The sequence below is a fragment of the Sarcophilus harrisii genome, chromosome 1 (genome assembly GCF_902635505.1).
Source record: "Sarcophilus harrisii chromosome 1, mSarHar1.11, whole genome shotgun sequence".
Classification (NCBI taxonomy): Eukaryota; Metazoa; Chordata; class Mammalia; order Dasyuromorphia; family Dasyuridae; genus Sarcophilus; species Sarcophilus harrisii.
Window position 1 is genome coordinate 461,002,800 of NC_045426.1, and position 16,640 is coordinate 461,019,439.

Sequence of the window (16,640 nt, forward strand, 5' to 3'; positions counted from 1 at the left end):
TTAAAAAGAGTTATAGTTTACTTTTGAAAAATCTAGGTTGAGAGCCATTAATTGAAGTACTACTTATTAAAAACTTATGGAGACAACATAAATCAGTTCCATACTTAATCTTAGAGGGTCAATGATTTTAATCACTGTGATCATTCATATAAAAATCACCCATATGAAATGATGGTTTTATGAGCTGCTGGGGGAAGGAGGGGAAAAATTGGGGGAAGGAGGGGAAAAATTGGGGGAGGCATTTGATTGCTAATCATTTAGTGAAGAATCTGTCTGAATTAAGACTGGTTACAGAATCGATTTAAGATCTATTAATATCCCTTATGGTTTGTTCTCTATAGTCTCTCTTCCTTATTTATATTCCCAATTCCTTCTGGATTCATTAATATCAAGATATTGAACATCATACACAAAAACAATACAATGCAGTTCCTGCTCAAGGAGCTTATGCTCTACTGGACTGAAGCAACAAATACATAAAGTTAATCAAAATATGTATAGAATTAGTACAAAATGATATGGAGCAGGAAAGAAAATGAACAGAGTAAGAATTGGTAAAGGTAGGCATTCTGGGCTTTGGGAAATGGGATAGTTGGGGTGGCGAGGTGATGTAGTACATAGAGTACCAGGCCTGAAATGAGGAAGACTGCATTCAAATCTAGATCTCAGACAGTCAATACTTCCTAGCTGTGTGACCCTGGGCAAGTCACTTAACCCTAATTGCCTTGAGTTCTCTCCTCATGCAGAGAGGCAATACAGTGCCAAGCACTGTATTTTACTGTATTTTAGTTTTTGATCCCTGCCCCCCTTTTTTGTCATGAGAATCTTCAATCTGAAGAGTGATGGGAGGTGGGGGGGGGAGAAAGTCATCTTTGGAAATAACTGCTGCTTTTGTTTTTGTTTTTTTAAAGGAGCAAAGGTAGATTGGATTAAGATAAATAAGGGTTTTAAATGTGAAACAAAAATTTATACTTTATCTTAAAGGCAAAAAATTTCTTGGGCAAGAGAGTACTTTAGGAATATCAATTTTGCAGTAGAGAGCAGAGGGGTTAAACATGCTGTTACAAAACACTCCTGAGTGTCACAGGAATCAGATTAAAATGTAATTGAGAAATATTTAATAAAATAAATAAAAAATGTACTAAAATGTAACATAATATATAGTTTTCTAAATCATTATATGACCTTCAAGGATCCTTATATACAGTTTCCAACTAAATTTGATAGTTCTTGTATGAAGAGGGGAGGGGCTACAAAAATTTAAAAAAAAAATAAGAAACTTAAAATAGTCTACATGAAATTAAGACCATTTTATATTTCAGGCTAGTTTTTTGTTATATAATAACATCACACACACACACACACACACACACACACACACATGTGCGGCCCATAGTTTTAAACATTTTTTAAACTTTGTTTCATGATTTTCTACTTCCTGAAGAATGTATGAGTTAAAGAAATAAAGGAATAAATAAGGAATAAAATAATTAACCTTTAAAAAGAAAATTAACTCTTGCTAAATAAAACCTTTTCTTAATTTTTTTCTAAATTAAAATTTCTAAATAAACTTTTCTTAAAAGTTGTATGTAATTTATTCTATTAATTATAAAAAGAAAATTAACTCTTGCTAAATAAAATCATTTTCTTAATGGTTGAAAAAAAAGGCTGAAAATAAAGGAAAAGAGGCAAATCTTGTCAATGGTAATAATGAATAATGTTCCAAAGGAAGAAGAGAGATATTTTGTAATGGAATATAGTGGAAAAGTACAATGGATATAAATTACTGGGCTTTACTGGTAATGAATTCTTATTTTATTTTAACAAAGCCTTCTTTATTCTTTTTAGAAAGCCTAATATTTTTTAAAGCAAATAATAGCACAAGAATTTCCCAACAAAACAAAATAATACAATATTAAACATTTATTATGCATTTATCTATTCAAGTCACACTGTCCACATCCACTTCATTTGTAGATTGTTAAACATATTTCAATTTTCATGGAATAAAAGTTAAAGTTAATTTAACTGTTCACTTTAAAAATTGTTATTAAACTATATTACCTTTTAGAGAGAATATATTTTAGGTTTATGGTTAATATAAGCCAATTTACAGATTTCAAAACTACATTTTGCAAAAATGTAAGTTTAATGACTTCCTTAACAGTAACCATAAATCTGTAGAAGAAATCCAGCTTTCTCTTACCTTGGGGAAGAAGACAAATGTCAAATGTAACTCGGGCAATAAGGAGAGAAACATAACTACCCAGAGGTAATGATATCAAGACTTATCTCCTAAAATTTTGTTCCAAGTATGAATATATATTTACTGATATATGCCACCTGAAATCCACAAAAGATTATTATTTTGCCAGATATTCCTTTAAAAATCTTAAGGCAAAACTAACGTATACCCCACAATGTTCACTTTAGAAATGACTAAAATTAAGGAATTAAAAGGGAGCCAATCACAAATGCAGCTAAGCTATATTACCTAAGTAGCATTTAAAAATCATACAATATTAATTTGGGTTTAAAATGTATTCCACTTTAGGGCCATTGTGATCTAATTGGGGAGAAAACTGCAACTTGGGGACTTGTAATCAGATACCTATCATTATTTCTTTGTCAATGGAGCAAATCCAAGACAGATTGATAACAACTGAAATTCATTACTATCACCATCTGGATAGTGTAGAGTGTTCTTTGAAAAAGGTATTAAAAAAAAAAAAAAAAAGTTAAATGGTTTTTGCTAAGTTTCTATAGGTTAGCATAAAAGTATCACTTTTGATACCTTAACAGAAGTAGTACAGTATTTAGAATAGTACAGAATGAATTAATATTTTAAAAAAATAATAATCATAAGACTGTTTGTTTTGTTTTAATAAATTGGAAAGTCAATGAAATTAGAGGCTCATGATGTCCCAATTATTGTGCATCTATCTCACTGAAGAAGACATTATGTATCAGACATCTTAACGAGTGCTAACTTTACTTTTATCATTAAGGTAATGTTTTACTGCCTTAAAAATTTGGAAAAACAATCAATAGTTTTGTGTCTAACATGAATATCATACACAGGAAACTATCCCTTCTCTAATATACTGTTAAAATTATAAACATATGAATTGGTGTATCACTTTTTTCAGGTAAGAGTACTAATTAAAAATGAGGTAATTAATAGGTTTTGGAAGTAAAAAAGCTGAAAAAGATGCTAAAGCTTCAAAAAGTTGAAAGATACTTCAATGATTTATGATATACTTTGCAATAATTGAGATTCAAGAAAAGAAATGATTAATTTTTTTTATATTATCCCATACAAAGTAAAACTTTAAAAGAATAGTTCCATATTTGTACTTTTAAAAGATAAAAAGTTTAACATAATGGAAATATTCTGTCATTTTCAGAATCTGGGTATCACTAAACATTAAACATTCAAATAAAATCTAACAGTCATCCAAAAAGTTTTATAAACAGATTACTCCTAATGGCAAAATTATATCTCTTAATGTCTTTTTACCTTTTATTCCCAATTAGCATAATGACCATGTTGGAATTGGAATGCTGGCGAGCATCTTCTAACCAAGTTGTCAAGTGGTTGAATGTATCTCTCCTGAATGCAAAAATGAAAATTAAAATATTTAATATTATTAAAAATTAAAATACTTAATATTAATTTAATGTTTTTCTGACAAAATACTATTCAAAACAGTTTTATATTAAATAATTTCCAACTAATAAGGTGCCATTTTATGTTGATGACCATTTGTTTATGGAGTTATCGTATATGGCACAAATTTCAATGACTTATTTATAGAATTCCATTTATTAAATTTCAATTTATAAAATAGGTGTGTCCAACTTTAAAAATTCCTGATTATAATATCTATAATGATTAGGGTGATGAACTAGGGTGTCATTTTTGCATTACTCCACAGAACCAATTACATTGTATATGTATGCACAAGTTTATGTAGTACATGCATAACTATGGATATTTCATAAATACATATAAAATAGCAATTGTACATTTACACACATATACATATAATTTTTAGGAATGTAGCAATTAAAAAAAAAAGAACTGTCCTTTATTGATTGCTATTTTTGGAATAGATCTAGTGGTATGGTGATTTCACTGGTGTTGTGAACTCTGTGATACAGAATTGATCTACTGATATAAATCCAATGATTCATACACTACTCATAGCTTTCTAGAATTGTACGTAACACTGAGGTTAAAATGACTTGCCTAGGGTCTCACATCTTATGTGTCAGCTGAAGAACTGAATTTTTCCTGACTCCAAGACTAGCTCTATAATTCACTACTTCTGAGTTAATTATATTTAGTCACAAACAACATCTACATTTATTAAATAAAAATACTTATTTCTATTGATATTAGAAACAAAATATTTCAATTGTTCTCACCTTGTAATATCATACACTAGTAAAGCCCCTGCTGCACCTCTGTAATATGACCTTGTAATGGAACGGAAGGACTCCTGTCCTGCCTGTGAAGAAACAAAAAGTTGAGAGCTTTCATTTAATAAATTGTTTGCTACAACTTCATAAAAGAAGAATCAATAAGCATATTATTCTCATGGAATCTGGGATGGCAAGGTAAAGAAAGAGTGAATCAAAGAAAAGAAATGACAACTTCCCCAATGTTTTAAACAGAAACTACGTAACATAACTATAACATAAGCCATTAAACACACACACACACACACACACACACACACACACACACACACACACACACACGAACAAGACCTCTAACCCTTTTTTGGCAATCCCTGACAACCCAATTTACTGAATGGTTTCACAATACATGAATCATTATTAGAGCACAGAATGGCCTCCTAGCAACTAAGCTCTGAAGACAAATTTGAAAGGAAGCAAATAAGCCAGAGCTTCACATTTGAATTCAATAACCCGCTCCCTGGGGCAGCTGTTGACACTAGAATAAATAAAGCCCATTGTAAATAAATGATGAATGACATCTTTACGCCCACCATCTGCTGGTGTAAAGGTTGTTGGAAGGCCAAGGATGCAGATTTTATCCGTTATATCATAAACTGCAGCCAGTTTTCAACAGTCTTCAGACTAAATTCTTTCAGTAATCATTTTATTATGAAACACAGAAAATGGTTTTGAACTTAAATCTTATGTTATTTGATTCTTCACTTAATCAGTTTCTTCTATATTTGATATATAGCAATTGCAGACAGGCAGAAGAAGGTAAAAGCCACCTTTACTTCCATTTGTGATACACCAAAGATAATGTGTAATTAGCAAAACTTCTCCCCTTTTGGGAGGGGGAGAAAAGGGAGTACTAGCATTCTATTAAAATTATGGTTAAAGATGTGTCTACTGATTTTAAACATAATGATATCCAAATATAATTTTTTAAAGTTAATTCTTTTAATTAATTTCTCAATTTTATCAAATTAATAAAATTTTATTTACAAATTATTTAATCCACTGTAAATGAAGTGAATTTAACAGTGTCAGCAATAAATATGGACTAAGAGCCTAAAGAAGGCTCTCAAACAGGGATGTTGGGTAAATAGTAAGTATTGAATAATTACTTGCTAAATAAATGGATACTTAGGCAACAATTTTATTAGGGGTTCAGCAATTGTACCTTCAAATCTGGTTTAAAGTCAACATTATTCATCTTAATAAGTGTAACAGATCAAAGACTATGATCTAACATAGGACCACAATGCAGGGAAAAATCTTAAGGAGGAAGCCTCATTTTACCAATGAGGACAGGAAGCTTCAAAGTTGAATGATTTTCCCAAAATAATATAAGTTCTCTCACTCTAACTCTTTCTCTTTAAAGACTCATCTCTGTAAAATTTTACAACAGTTCAAGACAGCAAATAATATTTGCTGAAGTTGACTAAACTATAATATGAGAACAAGAAGATCTACAAGATTGGCCAGGGCTACCAGATCAAGGATGGCAAAGTGATGAAAAACAACTCCTCCACAGACTAAGTCTGACAAGAGCAGCATCCTTCTGGGAGGCTTTGTCCATTATGGTTAAGTGACCAATGACGATCATGAGGCAAGGCTGTGTTGTTGGGACCCAGAAGCAGGTCCTCACCCTGATGGTTCAAACCAAGCATTGGGCCCTGGAGAAGACGGACTTGAAGTTAATCAAGTTCCTGGATAGGAATTCTACCCAGGTCAAAATTGGGGAGAGTTACAGATGTTGGTGAAGAGGACAGTTTACCTTGGCTGTGCCAAGCAATCTTGGAAGGAAAAGGTTGAGAGGAGTACTAGGGAAGAAATTGCAGAATCTCACAAATAGAAATGGGGAATTTCCAGAAGGAAGTGAAGAGAGTTGGCAATCAGGGACAAGTTGTTAGGCCGAGTTATAGTGAGAGATGTGAAAACTGGTACCAATAGAATAAGAGCCATCTGGTGCAGATGCACTAGAAATTCAATTCACAAGTCAAGACACCACCCTCATGACATCATTAATCTTTTTTTTTGAAAACTGAAGACAAACAACAACAGTTGCACTAGAAAACCCCACTGGAAGAAATAAGGAGGAGCAGAATCCTAACAATCCCCTAGAGGAGGTAGCAGGCAGCAAACAATAGTAAGGCTGCGAAGTGGGACCCCAAGAGGGGAATGACCTTCATGGCACCAGATTTTCCTGGAGAGGATTCATCCACAGAATATCATATGGCAGAGTTGTACTGGGCAAGTATATGGGGTGAAATTTAAGTGGCATGACAATGGAAGAAGGGCAGGACATTTATGGTACAAAATGGGATCCACCAGTGGGATTTTCCACCACTACCTTGAAGCTAAATGTAAATTAAGGAAGAGAAAATTCCAGTCACTTTCACCTCAACTAGAGGGGAACCCAGTTCTGTTTATTTCGCCCTAATTACAACTTGTGGTCTTGATAAGACTGAATGAGAAAAATATCAACTAAACCAAGAGTTACATTGAATTAACTAGTTTCATATGAATTCTAAGACTGACAGTTTAGGCTTAAAAACCAATACTATCATACTGGAAAGATTTTATTTCAAAAACAAACAAAAACAACCTACTATTATTCCAAATATGTTTCTGTTAGATATATCCTTCTAAAAGAATAAAAACAAGGAAAAGTTATGGCAGCTTGCTTTTTACAATCACATATCCTGGGAAAATGAAAACGACATTATGCACGTAGTCTTCAGTAAGTAACAATAAAAGTTTTACTAAATCAGAAAATCAAGGGTAGACCGATAGAAAACTAATGGCTAAATAAGTTGATACAACAGAATATTACTGTGCTGTAACAATGAATATGATTAATATAGAGACAGACAAAAAGATTTACACGAGTTGATAAAGTGAAGTCATATACATAATGGTTACAACAATGTAAATGGAAGGAACCTCAAAAGAATCAAATGTAAATAACAGGTATTATTTCAAAGGAGAAAAGAAAACCCTACTCACTTTTTTGCAAAAGTGGAATGGTACCATTTAAGGAGGTACCATTTAATTCAGTTCGGACGTCTTGATTTCTCTTATCTGGCTGCACTATTTTTAGATTTGTCTACCATATCCCAGAAAGCCCCTTCATGATGAGAAAATTTCATCATCACTGTGATTCTACTTCAGTACCCTTTGCCCTTCTTGACAGAAGGGTATAGTTATGAACTCCAAATATCATCATTTCTCATCTGACTGTAGTTCTGACTTCTCTTTCATGCCCTCATTGTATTTTTCCTTCTCACTCCCTTTTTAGCCTTTTGTATCTTATACTCATTAGACTGTGAGTTCTTTGAGGTCATTCTTCACCCTTAATCCCTTAGTGCTTAACACAGTGCCTGTTAGTGGGAACTTAATATTTACCAAATATTGGTACACTGCAGAGTTCTCTTCCTTTTCAATATTTCTTTAAAAACAACATTTGTTGTATAAGACGGCTTTCTAGAGAGGACAGGTGAAGGGATACTGAGGAAAATTTTGGTGATATAAAAATAAAAGCTATCAATAAAATTTATTTTAAAATAACAATTGATTTCAGAGCCCTGCCAAGATGTTTAAAAACAAGATCAGTAAAACCACTACAGTAAACTTAATGAAATCGCCAAAATATTTTTTAAATGGAGTTCTGTGAAAAAGAATACCTTATGCCTTGTTATAAATCCCACTTAAAGGCGCTATTCACAAAAAATGTTGAAGCCCAGTCTCCACATAGTAAAATAGCAAATGCAATGATGTACTTTACTTCACTGTTCTTAGATGTTGGTAAGAAACCTGGGAATTTACAAGATTAGTGGGATGTTTGGTGTAAAGAAAGATTAGGGAGGGTGATCAAGATAATGCAAAGATAGCATAAAGAATTGTTATTGTTTTCAATTCAATCCTTCCCTAAATTAAAGATGATTTGTATGATGATGTACAATCAACATACAAACTCTTCTGTATTAAACAGTGACTTCTACAGGAACTGAGAAACAGAGAAGTACTTATGCAACTTATCTATGGTACAAATTTGAAAAGTATATTGGGATTCTCTGACGTCTACTGATGTGTGTAAGAAGTATTGTTTGTATTGGTATGTACGCATAAGACTAAGGGTAAAAATACCAATACTGTGGCTAACTTAGATATTTCCATTTTCAATACAATATTGTAACTAAGCCTCAGAATTTGCTTTCAAAACATTATTTCAAAAGTACTTGTACTTTGTTCTTACTTTAATGACTTTGTTTTTATTTTAAAACCCATCAAAACAAGAGCTCCAAAGTCAAAAAAGTAAAAAATACGGCATCTATCCCAGTATTTACTTTGGGTTTTTTTTAGACCTCAACTATTTACTATTCTCCATACAACTATTTTGTCATTATATAGGCTGTCTCTATGCTAGAAATGCTCTCTCCCCCTCTTAGGTGTGACATTCTACAAAAATCTTTGTGGATCACTCCAGTTGAGCTCCTCACCTAAATTACATAATAATTTTGCATATGATTGCAAGTACATAAAGTACATAAACACTTCCAATGAAGAGAAATTGTGACTATACAAGAACTTCATAACTAAATTAAAATTTTAACATGGATACAGATGATTGAAGCAAGGGCAGGTAACAAAATTAAAATAAATGGCATGGTCCTTTAAGATAGTGTTAAGAAATAATAAAATACAAATGAAACTTTACTGGGATACACTTCGATATTTTAACTGATCATTATAGTTATGAGTGGAATAGAATTACTTTTCCTATTTCTTCTGGCAGAGAGGTTGAAAATTTATAGTCACTCAGCCAACAAGAATTTATTAAACATTTACTCTGTCAGGTACTTTGTCAAATATAGGGAATCAGAAAAAAAAGTAAAAAAAAAAAACAAAACCCAAAAAACCCCACACCTTTTATACCCACAAAAACCTTTCATTCTAATGGGGAGATATGTGAATAACACACACACACACATACGTGTAGCATGCCAGCATTTAGCAGAATGTCTGGCACATGTGTTTAATAAATGCTTGCTAAATTGTTGTTAGAGGGTAATAAGGAACATAAAAAAGGTGAATCTTAACTCCCTTTGAAAATAGATAATTCTAGCTCTTATTTTATTGCCAGTTTCACCTTCTTTCCTGTTTTCTGTCATATTTATTCCCTTACAGAATGAAAACTACTAAAGGACTCTGTATCTATGAAAATATAACTAAAAAATTCTAAAGAATCAAGAAAGATTAAAATAACTAGATATAGAAAATACTCATGGTCAGATTTTACCAATAACAAAATAATATCTGCTATACAGAACTAGACAAAAAATAATTCATCTGAAAGAACAAAAGGCAAAAAAGAAAAAAAAAGGAATTTTGGATACTTGACAGGTTCAAATTATACTACAAAGCAGTAGCATTCAAAACTACTGGTACTTGTTTAAAAAAGAAGTAAGAAAGATCTAGAAGCAATTGAACATATTAACATGTTAGATAAACCCAAGCATACCAGCCTTTGGGTTTTTGACAGAACCTGGGAAAACTGGAAAACAAATCTTGGGTCTACAGCAATATTCCATATCATATTCACAGAAACAAAATAATGTAGATCACGACATAAAATTGAGGAAAATAGTTGGAGGTGATCACAAAAGACAAAATAGAACATTTTGATTACATATATCTCTTTACATTTAAAGTCATTTACATTACATTACATTTACATTACATTTAAGTCTTTATAGAGAGCTACTCCTCTGTTAATATACTGATCTTCATTCTGAAGAACTTTTGCTTTATAAATGTTCATTTTCACAATGAAAATTTGAGTTTGGGTCCTAAAGGTAGTCCCACATGTTCCATAAACAACTAATATGATTTCAAGTACAATAACTGTTTAAAATGGTAAGAATTGAATATAGTTAAGTTTTTCTTTTAACTCATCACTATCCACACATATAAACACCTTTCAATAGATGTAATTATAATAGTTAACATTTATAAAGGTTTGTACAGTGCTCATATATTTCATTTGGTCCTTAAAACAACCTAGTAAGTTTTAAGTGCCTTTATTATGCCTGTTTTGAAGATAAGGAAACTGAGGCTAAAACAGATTAAGTGACTTTCAAAGACCACACAGAGTTGATAAATCTGGCAGAATTCAAACTCTTCTGGATTCCAAATCTTGATTTCAAATCTTCTTGATTCCAACATTAACCTCTAATCTACTAAATGAAGACATCTTCCAATTCATGACTGAATCAAATGCCTGATTCCGAGTTCTAATTAATATAAATGAAAGTCAGTCAGTTGGGTGATGCACAAATTGAGTATCAAAGACCTAATCTGGAATTGAAAAGACTAAAGCAATACAAGTTCTCAGAGATGGCTAGAGATGGGTGAACAGTTCTGCAAGGACAGAAAGGGACTTCTAAACCAAGGAAGGTAGCTAAGTAATGTTTTCCAAAAGAGAAAAGAAATTCCCTCCTTTGGAAAAATAAAAACAAAACCAAACTCCATTGGTACTTATCCTGTTATCTGTACTCATGCATAAGTGAATCAGTGATTCTACTTACAGTAGATTCTAATCCAGACAACAATAGAGGTTCAGAGATACAAATAGAGCTAATGTTTGTACTAGAAATACTGAGAGTACAGGCATGCACTACACTTCACTTGAAACATACACACACACACTCCACTTGATTTTTAGAATAGCCTTGTAAGCCAGGTATTTCATTTTAAGGATGAAAAAATAGGCTAAGGGAAGACTAGGATGTGGCTGATATGAATTCACACCCCAGATTCCTTATTCAGTTCAGTACTATATCCACTAACCATTCAATTTCAATCCCTGTTCTTTCAAGGTAAGAAAAAAACCAAGTTCAGGAAAGGCAGAAAGATAATGGTAAGAAAGAAACTGACCAAGGACTAGAAAGAGTGATGAGCAAGGGGATAACAAGCAGGGATTGCTGCTATCCTTTCAGTACAGGATGATCTAGAATGCTCCAACAATTAAACCCTTAGTCTGCTGTGAAGTTTGGTTTTATATAGCATTTTGAAATTAAAAACCCAAATTATACCTGTCTCCATCTCTGAAAATAATTGTTAAGCCTTGAAAGAGAGAGAATGAATGAGAAAGAATGCCCTTTCATTTGTAGCATATGCTCTTTAGCTATGGGGGGGGGGGGGGTGGGGGGGGGGGGGGGGGGGGGGGAGAGACAAGCAAAGGAAATCCAAAGTGAAAAGCACAGGGTCTGATAAGATGAAAAGGCAAGTGGCCACAGAAAAAAAGATTCTTTATGACTGATAAACCAAGTAGGAATATTTAGCTAATTTTAAAAATAAATTAAGGTTATCTTTGCCAATCTATTATAAGGAGAGGCCATATAAAACAAAAAGCAGTTAGTTGATAAATGTTTCTCTATAACTGATCCTAACACCAATCTAGGGCCTCATCCTCAACTTTGTTCAAGAACATTATTTTGCCAACATACATAGGCTTATTTGGAGTTATAATGTACCCATTTTCCTGAAAAATGCATTCTAAATACGTAAATAAAAGGCTAAAAATAATAAGATTTTCTACTCTTTATTTTTATGATATTATTCTTAGTTTTACTCTTACTTGTGTGTTAATATTTCAGACTTCTTGCATATATTACCATTCTCCCTAATACATGTTCATTTGTGTTGACTGTGACCTCATTTTTTTTTTTTTTTTTTTAAGCAAAGATACTGGAGTGGTTTATCATCTTTTCCAAAGAAGGAAACAGGTAAATATGTCTAAGCCACTTGCCTAGAGTTGAACACAGGAAAGGGATTCTTCCAGGCTCAGTACTCTATTCATTGTGCTATCTAGCTATAAGCTCTGTCTCCCAACAAAAGGCTATTCTCTTTTTTTTCCCCCTCTCTTGCTAAAACCATCAGGTACCATGGATTATATGTAGATGATTTATAAATCTACATCTAGCATACCTAACTAATCTTTCTTCTGAATTCCATTTCTGTATTATCGATCACAAAATATCCCTCACCTGAATGTCCTAGAGACACCTTAAAATTAAATACTTCTAAAATGGAACACATTATATCTTCCCCTAAAATTCATATACATATTTCTCCAATTGGGAGCAGTCCTAATTCTACTTGGCTACGCTAACAACCTTTTAAGTATTGTCAATTCCATCTTTATACCTTCTCCCATATCCTCTCCTTTTGATTCATATACAACTTCCATTTTACTTCAGAACCTCATCATCTCTTAAGTACATCCATTGCAACAACCTCTTATTTTAATTGGGTTTAATTTAATTTAGCCATTTTCTACATAGCTGACAAATTGATAATCCTGTTGGAAAAGATACTGGAGATCATCAACTCCAACCCCCTTTCTTTTATAGATAAGGAAACTCAGACCCAGAGAGAATAATCAACTTTTCCAGGGTCATGCAGCTAGCCTACATTTCAGGTAAGAGTCTTTTATCTATTCAAAAAAGTCATGGCCTTTTAAATTCCTGTAAGACCTGGCTTTGTGGTCCTTTTCCTTTTCAACCCTGCTCATGTTCCCACTCTCTCCCTCTCCCCTCCCACTGCTTCCCTTTACATTCTGCATTTAAGACAAGCGGGGATGCCAGCTATATATGGTTAAAGATATGCCTTTTTCCACTTGAATCTTTCCACAAGAGTACCTGCATGACTGGCATAAATCCCTCACTCATATCTCAGAGAATGCCTACTTGCCTTTAAAATAGGGTGCCACTTTCTACATGAGCTGTTTCAAATTATTAGAACTCTTTCCTCTAAAAATTACTTTGTATTAATTACCACAGATACTTACTGATGGAAATACTACAGACATTTGCAACAATATGGGTAGAAAGTACCGTTGCCTTTGCGCCCCTATAATCTTATATATCATAGCAAATATTTTAGCACATATTAAAGCAAATATTATTACTAGCAAATATCATACTATATATTAAAGCAAATTTATCAAACATTTTCGAATTTGGGAAAATATCAAATGTCTTAATGCAGCAAGTTGACAGAGTAAAGTGACTTCCTGCTTCCTGTACCATTAGAACTAGTTTTTTGAGAGCATCAATAATATACAAAAAGCCAATGGTATCAAGTAAATATCAGAGTTCACTGTGAGGCAGAAAAATGAATAAGGTATACTTGAAATAAAATTTATTTATTCTATTTAAGGAATGCAGTTTCATTGTACTGAGAGAGAGCAGGAAGAACATGTTCAAACAAATATGCATTAAGTACCAGTCTTTACCTTTTAAATTGTAAGGCCACTATCTACTTCATTCACTTAAAGGCAGCAAATCAGATTTGCAAGTACAACTTCTTGAAGTTTCTATCTGGCAAATTAAAATGATAGCAAATGCCACAGCATATGTAACAAAATGTTCAATTTCTAGAAGGTTTTACAAAGAATGAAAGTTAATAATGCAGAAAAAGCACTAGCAATTTAAAGGTGACTAACCTAATCCTTTGAGTTTAATAAGACCAATCAATATGTGAGAGATAAAGTGGAGTTAAGTTTCCACAGAACATTTAAAATTCAATTCCTCAGAAACTGTGAACAGACAATAAGAAATACTGAAAAGCTAAGTTCCCAGAGAATGTTCTAAACCTCAAGGTAATGTAAGATATCTGACCAATGAACTTTCAGGAGAAGAGATTCACTTGCTTGGCTTCAAACTTTTGACAAAGACATCTAGGTTAGGGAACTGGTTTAAACTGAGCAGGTTCAAGGACTGGGAAAAGGCTTTTAAAAAATGCTTAATAAGCCTCATAAATGTAAGCTGACACACCCTGCATAGAACTAGAACCTCAATAACAGAATATGGGATGTATGTAACAAGGGAAGGGGATATGTTTAGGAGTAACATGTAAGAAATGATGTAACCAATCCATTCTTTGGGGGGTAGGGGGAAGGGGAAGGAGAAGAACTGCAATGAACTAACAGCTTGTCAGCTTCTGTACCTAGTGCTGCTCCCTTTTCCCATCAGAGATAGTACTTTTTCCTGGGAAAGTCCAATTCCTCTGGACTTTCAATAAAATTTCTATGTTATCTGACTTTTGGAGTCCGCTTGTTTCTAATATAATATTTCAGCCATTTAAAAAAGGAAAAGTCAAACCAGAAGCTTGTATACTAATACCTCAGTTTAAAAATCTGATGACCACAAAAAGTTATCAAACTGCATACCCTTTGATCCAGCAGTGTTTCTACTGGGCTTATACCCCAAAGAGATAAAAGTAAGAAATGAGTGCAAGGGATAATGTTGCAAAAAATTACCCTGGCATGGGTTCTGTCAATAAAAAGTTATTTAAAAAAAAAAAATCTGATGATCAGACTTGAACTTAATTAATATTTATCCATTTTGCTCTATATGTATATAAACTTATATGTCATTCTTAAAAATTGTTTCATATATTACATATATTATAAATTATAATTCTGTATATATTTATGTGTATGTAATTACAGTTTTAGATTCTTCTGATATAATATTTTATAATTCACAGACAAGACAATATGGGACATATACTGATGTTAAAAGATAGGGTTTGTGTCAACGCTAGCTGGGATCACTGAGGATATTGCTTGGCTATTTCACAAATTTACTTCAAGTATTTACTAAACATCTACTACAAAATATCTAGCATTCTGCTAAGCACTAAAGATACAAAGAATTAAAATGAAATGCTCCTTGAGCTCAAGGAGCCAAAATCTAGCATACTAACAGGAAGCAGCTACAGATATGAATAAATTAAAAAAACAAACAAAAAAAAGGTAATGGGGTGGGGAGATGCCTACATAGGAAGTGGCACTTGACATGAGTTTGGAAAGGGATTCTAAGATTTAGAGGTGAGAGTGGAATTGCATTCCAGGAATGAAGAATAATCAGTGCTGACACACAGTGATAGAAGATAGAATGTACTATGTGAGAAGCTGAAAACAGGTCAGTGGATTGAAGAAAGCACAAAGGTGAGTAATATATAATAGGCCTACACAGACAGACTAAAGCAGGATTGTAAAAGGTTTTAAATGTCAAAGAAGTTTGTGTTTGGATCCTGGAAATGATGTGATCAGACTTGTGTTTTAGGACTATCACTGGCAACTATATGGAGGAATTGAAAAGAGAAGCGATCTAAGGCAATGTCATTGCAATAGTCTATGGAAAAGGTTGTGAAGGCATGGACTAGGATGTTATGGAAATGGAAAGAAAAGGACAGAAAGGAGATGTGGAGGTACAATCAAAAAGATTTGAAGATTATGGGAAAACAGAGAGGTAAGATAACTCAAAAGTTGTGAACCTGAAAAACTAAAATGATAGTGGGTACTTTATAAAGAAATAGGAAAGGAAGAAGAGTGGGTTTTGGAGAAAAGATAACGAATTCCGTTTTGAACAATTAGAATTGGAGATGTTCTGTTGGAAACGTCCAACATGTAGTTGGTAATATGGGCTGATCATCAGAAGGCTGGCCATAGCACACTCAAAAAGACCATTTTCTGTGTCATGGGGAGGTGTTTTGGGAATTATATTAATAGAGGAGGTACCCACAAGAAAAAAAAAAATCACAGATTTTTTGAAGCACATAAGTATACACACAAAACCACACCTACTGATAACATCACTTGTTGAATATTTCTAGAATCCATGATTACATTGCCGTGGGAATACTCTTTCTTCAAGTACAAATAACAAGTGCGGAGCCCCTACTCAATATTATAAGTGGTAGATTTTCAAAGACACAGGATCCCTTGTACAGTATAGATAAGCATAAATATCCCTGATAATTCAATGTACTCACTGATAGCAGCTCAAAATATTTCAAGCAGAGAACAGAGGAAAAACAAAGCTTTTTCTGGTTCTAATTTTAATGCTGAGCCACAAGTGGAGTACAATCAGCTGGCAAACTATGACAAAAAGCAGAATCAATGCATACTTTTTAAACATGAGGTAGATGTAATGTACTTTTGCTATACTTACTGTATCCCATATCTGAAGCTTTATCTGTTTTCCATCAATAGTTATCATTCGAGCACCAAATTCTACACCTGAATAGAATTAAAAAAAAATATATTTCATTCACAAAGTGGTAGGAAAGTATGTGACATTACAAAATTTTTAAAT

At 32.9% G+C, this 16,640-nt stretch overlaps 1 protein-coding gene across 1 annotated transcript in view; it reads right to left on the reverse strand.

The window, feature by feature from the left end:
• RAB2A (RAB2A, member RAS oncogene family) overlaps positions 1-16,640 on the reverse strand; it is an 83,489-nt gene that overhangs the window by 29,990 nt on the left and 36,859 nt on the right. Inside the window, exons 3-5 of the mRNA XM_031946370.1 lie at positions 16,497-16,564; positions 4,432-4,514; positions 3,521-3,613 (exon numbers count right to left, since the gene is read on the reverse strand). Coding sequence (XP_031802230.1) covers positions 3,521-3,613; positions 4,432-4,514; positions 16,497-16,564 — 244 coding nt within the window. The remainder of the gene's footprint in view (positions 1-3,520; positions 3,614-4,431; positions 4,515-16,496; positions 16,565-16,640) is intronic.